The following is an 11,477-nucleotide window of genomic DNA, read 5'->3' on the forward strand; positions in this document are numbered from 1 at the left end:
CAAATAGACATCTTCCCAAGATATACAGATGACTAATAAGTACAAGGAACCAGAGATCAAATTGCCAACATCCGCTGGATCATGGAAAAAGCAAGAGAGTTCCAGAAAAACATCTATTTCTGCTTTATTGACTATGCCAAAGCCTTTGACTGTGTGGATCACAATAAACTGTGGAAAATTCTGAAAGAGATGGGAATACCAGACCACCTGACCTGCCTCTTGAGAAACCTGTATGCAGGTCAGGAAGCAACAGTTAGAACTGGACATGGAACAACAGACTGGTTCCAAATAGGAAAAGGAGTACGTCAAGGCTGTATATTGTCACCCTGCTTATTTAACTTATATGCAGAGTACATCATGAGAAGTGCTGGGTTGAAAGAAGCACAAGCTGGAATCCAGATTGCCGGGAGAAATATCAATAACCTCAGATATGCAGATGACACCACCCTTATGGCAGAAAGTAAAGAGGAACTAAAAAGCCTCTTGATGAAGGTGAAAGAGGAGAGTGAAAAAACTGGCTTAAAACTCAACATTCAGAAAACTAAGATCATGGCGTCTGGTCCCATCACTTCATGGGAAATAGATGGGGAAACAGTGGAAACAGTGTCAGACTTTATTTTTTGGGGCTCCAAAATCACTGCAGATGGTGATTGCAGCCATGAAATTAAAAGGTGCTTACTCTTGGAAGGAAAGTTATGACCAACCTAGATAGCATATTCAAAAGCAGAGACATTACTTTGCCAACAAAGGTCCGTCTAGTCAAGGCTATGGTTTTTCTAGTGGTCATGTATGGATGTGAGAATTGAACTGTGAAGAAAGCTGAGTGCCGAAGAATTGATGCTTTTGAACTGTGGTGTTGGAGAAGACTGTTGAGAGTTCTTTGGACTCAAGGAGATCCAACCAGTCCATTCTAAAGGAGATCAGTCCTGGGTGTTCTTTGGAAGGACTGATGCTAAAGCTGAAACTCCAGTACTTTGGCCACCTGATGCGAAGAGTTGACTCATTAGAAAAGACTCTGATGCTGGGAGGGATTGGGGGCAGGAGGAGAAGGGGACGACAGAGGATGAGATGGCTGGTTGGCATCACCAACTCAATGGACAAGAGTTTGGGTGAACTCCGGCCATTGGTGATGGATAGGGAAGCCTGGCATGCTGCAATTCATGGGGTTGCAAAGAGTCAGACACGAAGGAGCAACTGAACTGAACTGAGATACCATGTGACAATATGGACCTGGACAAAAATGTAATACTTTCTGATACTGTTAGCCAGGAGTGAGTGAGAATTAAAAGGTCTAGAGCCTTAACTTATCTATATTTAACACAGAGTGCAAAGGTATGTCCTTCCATCAAGTGGTCTTGATACAATTGGTAATTTTAAGTATTTGATCTTTATCAGCACCAACTTTTGTCCTTACAGATTTCTAGTAGTAAGAGTCATACTGGAAAAAAGTCATTCTTATATCTACTTTCATTTTCTATGACACAGCTGCCTTTTAATTTCTTTGAAGAGTTACTTGTATTAATTCCTCTTCTGCATTATTACATCTTTTAAAACTTACAGTTAATGGCAGAGACAAAAAAGCAAATTAATGATCATAATAGGGTGGAAAAACCTTCCAAAATTAGTTTTCTCTGTATTTTAGGAAGTGGGAGGAAAAAAAGAAACAAGAAAAGTTGGCTGAGACTAAACTATGGAAACCTTTGAACAGGAAGGGGATGCAATCAGAGTTGTGCATTAGAAAGCTGCACAAGATCAATGTATAGGATGGTTTAGAGGGAGAAGAGACTAGGAGCAAGAAGGCAGTCTAGACAAAGCCAGTAGGGGCTTGCATGTGTCCTCACCATAAAAAATAGGAAGGACGAGATAGATATGACCCATTTTGTAGTCTCTGAATCACATAGCAGGACTGAGATTAAATGAAGGGGTGAGAAAGCAGAAACCAAAGAGAGATGAGTTTAATACCTTATATGAGGAGAAAGATGATGATACCTTTAAGAGTTTTAGGGAACAAAAGGGGTAGATCAGATTTGGTAGACAGAAGATGTCAGTGTCTGAAGCCGTAAAAAATTTAGTAGGTAACATGTCAGGGACTCACATTTAGTAGGTAACATCATTCAGGGACTCACAGTTTTTCATTCAGGGACTTCACAGTTCACCCAAGCCTTCTGTCTGGCATTTCTCAGTGAAATCTAACCATTTAAGAACACATTTCAAACTCTTACAACTCAACAACAAGAGAAAAGAAACAGACCTTCAGGACTATTCATAGCCATTTCTACAACAATATATATAGATAGCCATTAGGCACATGTAAATATGCTCAGCATCATTAGCCTTTAGGGAGATGCGAACCAAAAACCAAAATGAGATACTACCTCATACCCAGGAGGATGGCTGTAATCAAAAAGGAGGAGAATAGCAGGCATTGGTGAGGATGTGGAGAAATTAGAACCCTTGTACATTGCTGGTAGGAATGTACAATGATGCCACCCCTGTCAAAAACAGTCTGGCAGTTCCTCCAAAAGTTAAAAACTAGAGATTATGTGAGCCAGCAGTTCCATCCCTAGGTATCTACTCAAGATAAGTGAAGACATACGTCCATATAAAAATTTCTACATAAACGTTCATAGTGCTCAGTAGTTCATAATAGCTCAAAAGTAGAAGAGTCCAAAGGTCTGTCAAATGACGGATGAATAAATAAAACATGTTATATGCATATGTGGAATATTATTCAGTCATGAAATGACATGATGATACATCATACAGCATGGAAGAACCTTGTACCCTTTATGCTAAGTGAAAGAAGCCATACACAAAAGGCAGCTTATTGTATGATTGCATTCATATGAAATGTTTAGACGAGGCAAATCAAGACAAAGTAGGTTAGTGGTTGCCAGAGAATGGGGGCAGAGGAACAGTGACTGCTAATGGGTACAGGGTTTCTTTGGGGGAGATGAAAACATTCTGGAATTAGACGAAAGTAATGGTTGTACAGCTGTGTACAACCAATGAATTATACACTTCAAAATGGAGAAATTTATGTTATGTGAATTATGTCTCCATTTAAAAAATGAATCCCTTAATATGAGACAGTGAACAAAGAATAAAAAGAATACCTTTAAAAGTAAATCCAATAAAGTTATTATATCACATATGCCGTGTTACCCCCCATTAGCAGAGACTGTGTTAAATGCATTTGAATTTGAATTTCTGTCCATTGGCCATAACTATGAATAAATGAGATAAATTTTTAAACTTCATATTTAATAGGTTTCCTTTCAGTTGGCACAGAAGGAGCTGTACCTCTATAGTATTCTAATTGATATTACTTCCTCCTATATGCAAACAGATAGGAGTCAGTTATTTACATTTGCCCTCTAAGAGACATTGTTTAATTGTTCTGTCCATTCTGATCCTCAAAATTGAAATTATAGAAAAGGTCATTTAGTTTTGTTTTCAGGCCTTAATAATACCTGAAACCATCTTATGTACTTGTGAGTTTATAAGGCCATGGAAAGAATTAGTGGAGATAAAGTTGAACCCAAGCTATGGAAGGCATTTTAAAAACATGTTGCAAAGTGTCTACTGCATGAAAGGTAATTCATGCAGTAGTGTCTACCACATTTCAGGTTTGGAGATATAGTGGTGAACAAGAGACAAAAATCACTGTCCTCATGGAGCTAATATTTCTGGTGATGGAGAACAATAAACAGATAAAATATAAAAACTATGAAAGTTTTTCAACAAACTTGAACGGAATTATGGGTATGTATAATGAAATATGTGTACTTATACAAAGCAAGTAATATACAGTTAAAACTGCAATGTGCTTCTTTACTAGGATTTATATTTCAAAAACCCTTATCCAGGAATGGCTAGAAAATGTGTCCTGATTTAGTTTTCCAGATTTCACTCAGGCAGTTTTCATCTACTTTGTGTAGATCACTTTCTTGTATGGGAGCCATATCAAAAATCCTGCCTTGGGTTGTTGATAACTTAAAGTACAGACTTTGACCAGTGGTTTTTATTTGCCTTTAAATATCCCTCTTCCTCTTAGGTTGCTTCAGATCTTACAAATGCTGAAATTTAAAATGGCTCTTTCCTCTGTGCCCTTTCTGCAAAATATGCTTACCTTCTATAGATGCTTTGTGACACAGCAGTGGGAAGGTTTTATAAATCTCCCTGGCTTTAGTAAATAGAATAACTTCCAGCCTGAAGGTTACCAGAAAGTTTCTCTTTACAACAAATGTCCTTGAAGACCTTTACTCTGTTGCGTTCAGTGTTGCACTTACAACATAATTAAAACATGCCACATACATGCGAACTCCCATGCTCACTCTCTCCACACACATAAACACACACAGCCACCCACACACACTCACTCCTCACATCCAGCTGAAGTTGCAAGAGTTAAAAATTCTCCATTCAGAGCCTTACTGGGATTTTTTTTTTTTAAATTTAACCATCTCAGGCCTACTTTCATGATACCAGGAAAAAGACATATGTCATTAAAGGTAAAAGGTAAATTTTATGTTTTGCGCATTTTACCACTATAAAAAATTGGGGGGGGGGGTGAAAGGAAAACAAGTTATAGCTTTTACCAAAGAAGAGCAGACACAGACTTCAATATTCAGTGACACTCTAAGATAGATAAGTATGTAGATAGATATGTGCCAGAAATATAAGCAATATTTAGGAAACTTAGCTTATAATTAAGTGCAAGTTTTAAACTATAAATAAATCATTGTTTCTCATACCATGCTTGGTTATTTTATGAAGTTCAGTCTTTTAATTACAAGATAGCTGAATAACCATACAAATATTTATTTATACCAAATTTTCCACCTTTAATTTTATAATTATCAAACTATATCAGTCTCTCTTACTAAACTCTCAAAATCTCATTGAATCATATCTTTGTTAAAAGCAAGTATAATAAATAACATGTAATATCTTTACTTGAGTATGACTCAGCTGGATTAAAGTCAATTTTTATTTTGAAAACAATACCATTTGGTAATAGTTTTCAAACTGAAAACAAGAAAAGGGAACCCTCTTACACTGTTGGTGGGAATGCAAACTAGTACAGCCACTAGGGAGACCAGTGTGGAGATTCCTTAAAAAACTGGAAATAGAACCACCTTATGATCCAGCAATCCCACTGCTGGGCATACACACTGAGAAACCAGAAGGGAAAGAGACACGTGTACCCCAATGTTCATCGCAGCACTGTTTATAATAACCAGGACATGGAAGCAACCTAGATGTCCATCAGCAGATGAATTCATAAGAAAGCTGTGGTACATATACACAATGGAGTATTACTCAGCCATTAAAAAGAATTCATTTGAATCAGTTCTAATGAGATGGATGAAACTGGAGCCTATTATACAGAGTGACGTAAGCCAGAGAGAAAAACACCAATACAGTATACTAACGCATATATATGGAATTTAGAAAGATGGTAAAAATAACCCTGTATGTGAGACAGCAAAAGAGACACTGATATATAGAACAGTCTTATGGACTCTGTGGGAGAGGGAGAGGGTGGGAAGATTTGGGAGAATGGCATTGAAACATGTATACTATCATGTATGAAACGAGTCGCCAGTCCAGGTTCGATGCACGATACTGGATGCTTGGGGCTGGTGCACTGAGATGACCCAGAGGGATGGTATGGGGAGGGAGGAGGGAGGAGGGTTCAGGATGGGGAACACATGTATACCTGTGGCGGATTCATTTCGATATTTGGCAAAACCAATACAATATTGTAAAGTTTAAAAATAAAATTAAAAAAAATTGTTAATCTTGCCCTTTAGATTTAAAAAGATACCCTTACTTCAGTCTTTTTCTTTCAACACAAAAATGTTCAATTTTATACTATTGAGAGCACATTCCCAGTTCATGCCGATGCTGTAAACTATCTGTGTGTTTCACAGTTATAGATTTGAGGCTTTGTTATTCTTCCAATGTAGCTCTCCAGCATCTGCAAGTATCAGTCATATCTTACATTTCTACAGAAATGCCTCTAAATGAAGTCATACTTTGTAAGTGTGAGTGATGAAGTTCTATCACTGGCATACATCTGTGGTCATTTACATGTAAGAGAAGCCTAAAATCTGTGTGAAGTTAGGGGAAGTGTTTCCCATAAGAGAAGTCATCTTTTCCAACAAGGACAGCCAGAACAACCAGAAAGACCCCCTTCAAGACTATGGTATAGAGACTTCCCTGGTGGTCCAGTGGTTAAGAATATGCCTGCCAGTGCAGGGGACACAGGTTCAACCTTTGGTCCAGGAAGATTCCGCTTACCATGGAGGCAACTAAACCCATGTGCCTCAACTACTGAGTCCTCACATTCTAGATCCTGTGCTCTGCAGCAAGAGAAGCCGTCTCAGTGAGAAACCCAGGCGCCGCAACTAGAGAGCAGCCTCCACTCTCTGCAACTAGGGAAAGCCCACATGCAGCAAAGGAAAACCAGCACAGTCAAAAATAAACAAACGCATACGTTAGTTAATCTTTAAAGAAAGATTACAGTATAGACCAAGTAAAACTCACGGTTGTTTGGATGTCCTAATTAAATTTCCATTCCAAGAAATCTTACGGAGTATCAGCTCTTCCCCTGTCCATTTTTCTCCTTGTGCTGAAGAGTTCAAGCCTGTGTAACTGCAGTAACATAACTAAGACGGTCATTTCTATATTTATGCAAAAGAGATAAGGAAATTATGCAGAAAGCCCAGCAGACTTTGTGGACTTCGTAGGCCCCAGCACATTCCGAGATGAAACCCAAGACAGCATATTCTGCAGGCTTGTTGTTTCACCTATACATATGGTGGAGCAAGGGAGAAAAGAGCTTTGCTGTTGGCCAGTCAGGTTGCCACTTCAACCCAAGTCCAAAATCCTGTCAGTAAAAGAGTTGTGCTTTCTTTTTGTATCTGAGGGAGAAAAGAACAGACTCTTACGCTGCCTGTATGAAATAAGTGAAGTCGCTCAGTCGTGCCCGACTCTTTGCAACCCTATGGATAGTAGCCTGCACCAAGCTCCTCCGTCCATGGGATTTTCAAGGCAAGAGTACTGGAGTGGGTTGCCATTTCCTTCTCCAGGAAATCTTCCCAACCTGCACTTAATCTCCAACAACCTTGTGAGATATTATGAGCTTTTCTCTTTATTATATAAAGAGAAATTATTGTAAAGGTTTTTTCTGACCTATTTGTAGAGAAAAATAGAAAGAACCTACAAGGGGAGATGGATGTACACAAATTGGGCATCTTGATTAAAGGATAGGCTGCTTCTTGAACTTCATCAAGTGTTAGCCTCTATACAAAGCTTAGGAGACACAATTCAAACAGTTGTGTTTAACTGTGGGGCTTTTCGTTTTATTGGGAGCCAAAGGAAGAGAATATAAGAGTTATTAGCAATAAATTAGTCAATGGGCCTCTTGTTCCACCTTGGAGGCTTCCTGGAAGAGAAACTCTTATTAGACTATTTTTAGAGGGAAGCCAAATGTTCAAGTACATGACATGTTGAAAATTGTTCTGATTGCAAGATAATAAAAACTAGGCCGAGTTTTTAACCTGAAAATGAAATGTGCAGATGAGATAATTAATGTCAGTACATTGTGGCCTGGTAAAAGTGCTTGTGACATCACTATATAGGAAATCGTAGAACCAGCACGCTTCCTAGAGTGTGTTCCATGGGCCATCAGTGCCACATGATAAATAGACTATGAGAAAAGTGTGGACCATGAATTTAGAAACAGGGTATACATTGCCCTCTGCAAGAAACAGTGCATTAGCATAGTAAAGTCTCTAAGAGATCCAGAAATAAAATAACATTTAAACTTTGGTTTGTTTCCCACACTTACTTGTTCAGAGAACTCTTTTTTCTTAGAACAACTTGTACTTTTTAGAACAACTTTTTAAAATACTCGTTTCTGCTTTTGCTCTACCAGGAAGAGATGGGAGGGTATTCTCATCGTGTTTGTTTCCTTTTTTGTTGGATTGCATACAGTACTGAGGGCCATAGGCAAAACAAAGTTACCCGATAGTTTTGCCTTTGTGTGTGTGTGTGTGTGTGTGTGTGTGTGTGTGTATTTCTTTAACATCTAATATTAATGCCCTGAGAATTATCTCATTTGTAAAACTGGCAAATATGTATAACTTTTATGCATCCCAGAAAGGCAGTTTTCTCAAAGTAAGGATTTGCTGTATCATTATCTTCCAGAAGGAAATCTAACATATTCTTGTTCCTTGATTCTATGATGCATTTTCCCACATTTTCACATTTCTGAAATTAAAATACATATGCAAATTTGTGTATATTTAATATGGTAGATTCCTTTTTTTCCAGAAAAAGTTGTTTTTAAGTCAATGTGGGTATCTTATATTCACCTGTATCTTAAAAAGTGAAGAAATATGGTATTTTTGTATCTTATACTTTATTTAGTGTTAAATTTTAAGTAAGACAAATGTGTGAAGCTCCTTACATAGACTATAGATAGTGTCTCCTTACAGAGACTCAAGAGTATAAACTAGAAAGCTATTTAGGATCTGAGGAAATTCTATGGACCAGCTTTGGTCTCTGTGTTTTCTTCATGGCTTACACAGTCTGCGCCATTTTGGCCTGTTGTTTCACCACCACTGGCCAGTCTTTTCTCTTTTTTTCCCAGTTTGAATACAGAAAATAACCATTATGCTGGGGTTAGCTAATTATAATCACTGTGGCTGAGCACAGCGATCTGAGCACAACTGAGCAATTTACACGGAGGGTACTGGGCTGATTTTGTTTGGGTGCTGACCAGCGACGCTGCAGTGGCTGTCCTAGAATGGCCCGACTGTACACCTCTGTAGGGAAGGGGTGCTGGGCTTAAGTGTCCTTATTCTATTCAGGGAGACAAAAGTAGTCTTCCCTGGTTAATCAAAAGGACAATTCCAAAAACTGAATTAATGAGTTTCTTGATTGTTACAAATCTCTTGCATGACACTAGATAGCTGGGAAGCAGGATAAAAGAAAGTCAGTATGGCTTTGGGTGGCAACTGGGGAACATTTCAGATTTGCCTGTACTTGTCACCTATAAGTGTATTGTTATGAGTTCTACAGGCAACTCAATAAAGCCCAGGAACAATAAAACTTTACCAGAAATGTTATATAAATTATTAAATTTTTAAATGTACTCTACATTTCATAAACTCAGCAGTTTGCAACATGTGTATTACACTTTGATATGCCAAATAAACTTTTCTATAACAACTTAATCAATGTATATACTTTTGCCATTTTTTTTTCCTCTGAAATTTCACCCTACAATCCTCGAGACGTTCAGCTGTAACACAGGCAAGTATATTGATAGTTCGCTCTCCCTCTCTTATGAGTGATGAACATATAGTGCTACTTCTGTGGGCCTGTGGGCCCTAGAGAGGGCTGTAGCCTGCTATTGATCAACTGATTGAAGATAAATGGCTCAGCTGCTTGTATTGCAGATTACAACATTAACACGGTCAGTAAACCATGGATTGTTCAATAAGGCGTTTATCTTTCTTCATTTTACTTCTGCTCCTGTATCATTTTTATTATAAAAGACAAAATTACCCACACTAACCAGCAAGATCAGTTGAAAAGAGACCCAGTAGGGTACCATTATGGGTGCAGAGTTTGCAGATAGCTCAGTTCAAATGGTTTAATGATATTTAGTATATGTTTCTGAACTGAAGAAAATACAGAGTTTTGATCATCTTTTTTTTTTCTGTTTCTTTTACAGCTTCCCTTTGCCACATATTTACTAGAAGCAATACTGGAAAAAATAAATGAAAAAAAGAGACTAGTTGAAGAATATTTTACAGTTATGAAAGATACTAGATGATATCATGATTGAGAACTTTTTTTCAGATGTGAAAACTTTATGTGGTGTGATCAGAAAACATACACTGCAGTCCTGATATAATATCTGCTCCAACTATCAATAGTCAGGGTCAATACCAAAATAAGAAGTCTCTGAAACCAATTAATTGCTGAACAAGTGAAACTAATTAAGTGCATAGCCATTTAAAAGGAAATAGTGTCACATTTGATTGTTGAATACAAATATAGCCACAAATCAATGCAAACTTGAAAATGGTTTTCCTTCCAGTACATTACAAGAAATTAGAACAAGCTTGGCATATACAAATTATCAAAGAAAAAAGTTTAAACTGAAGCCTTAATGTTGAGTTTTTTAAGAAACTATACTTTTTACATAAAGCTGCTATAAATGCTCTAAATCACCTGATAAGCAACACATTTGTATTGAAAGCAAATATAAAGCAAAGCATTACAACTGAAGAGTGAGCATTTAATGAAATAAATGGTGCAGTCCAATTGTATCTGTTCTCAGTCTACTGGATTATATAGGAGATACTGTATTTTCCTAGAACAATTCAGCAAAAATAAAAACATCTTCTCCTTCACTCTCTCTGTTTTTTTTAAAATCACAATATTTTGTGTGGTCATATAAATTAGCAAGGGCTACAAACCGAGTGCATTAATTAGACTAGTCCTCGCAAGTCTGCTAATTAAATTCTTAACAACGGTCATCCTTATTTAGACTCTCAAACATTCCCTGGTCATTTCCCCTCTTTCCTATGTTCCTGCCACACCTAACTTTTTGCTTCCTCCGATTCACCAAACCTGCCTGTCTCCAGCCATTGCCTTTGTATTCTCTCTCTCTCCAATATTCTGTACTTAACTTTCCCATGACTGGCTCCTGCATATCATTCAGGTTTGCATTTACAAATTTCCTTAAGCATTCCCTAGTCATCTTGCTATTTAATTTCCTTTATAACACAAAAGTAACTTTTACCTCTTCACTTATTTATGTTCTTGCTATTCCTCCTTCCCTGCTTTGAAATATATAGGTCCCATGAGTTTAAGGCAGAGTTGGCAAATTATGGCTCACAGACCACATCTGGCCTACCGCCTGTTTTTGCATAGCCTACAGTAAGTTAAGAATGATTTTCATGTTATTATTAAATGTTTTTAAAAAATCAAAAGGAGAACTATATAGCATGTAAAAGTTATATGAAATTCAAATTTTAATGTCCATCAATAAAGTTTAATTGGAACACATGCTCATTCATTTCTGTATTGTTTATGGCCGCCTTAGCACTACAGTAGTTCAGGTGAGTAGTTGCAGCAGAGACTTGATGTAGTGTGCTCACCGCTTTGCAGGACTGGTAGGCACACTGCAAGCCACAGTGATACAGTTACAACTTGACAGCATTTTGAGTACCATAAATACTACCATAACTGTACTTTTTCTAATGCTAGTGGATGCCCACCATGTAAAAACAAGAAGAGGAAATGACTGTCAACTGTCGCATTTTTAAGGTAAAGTGTGTATTATGTTGCTATTCAGTGGCAAGGCATTATCTTTATTATATGACATTATACCTAGGCTGTGCTTCCCAGGTGGCGCTAGTGGTAAAGAAACCACCTGCCAATGCTGG

The 11,477-nt window shown here is 37.6% G+C and overlaps 1 protein-coding gene across 1 annotated transcript in view; it reads left to right on the forward strand.

Annotated features, from left to right (window-relative positions):
- CNTLN (centlein, centrosomal protein) overlaps positions 1-11,088 on the forward strand; it is a 354,792-nt gene extending 343,704 nt beyond the window's left edge. Inside the window, exon 27 of the mRNA XM_010857100.1 lies at positions 9,755-11,088. Coding sequence (XP_010855402.1) covers positions 9,755-9,856 — 102 coding nt within the window. The 3' untranslated portion in view covers positions 9,857-11,088. The remainder of the gene's footprint in view (positions 1-9,754) is intronic.
- Positions 11,089-11,477: the final 389 nt, after the last annotated feature.

This window comes from Bison bison, unplaced genomic scaffold, assembly GCF_000754665.1.
Source record: "Bison bison bison isolate TAMUID 2011002044 unplaced genomic scaffold, Bison_UMD1.0 scf7180017864376, whole genome shotgun sequence".
NCBI classification, from domain to species: domain Eukaryota; kingdom Metazoa; phylum Chordata; class Mammalia; order Artiodactyla; family Bovidae; genus Bison; species Bison bison.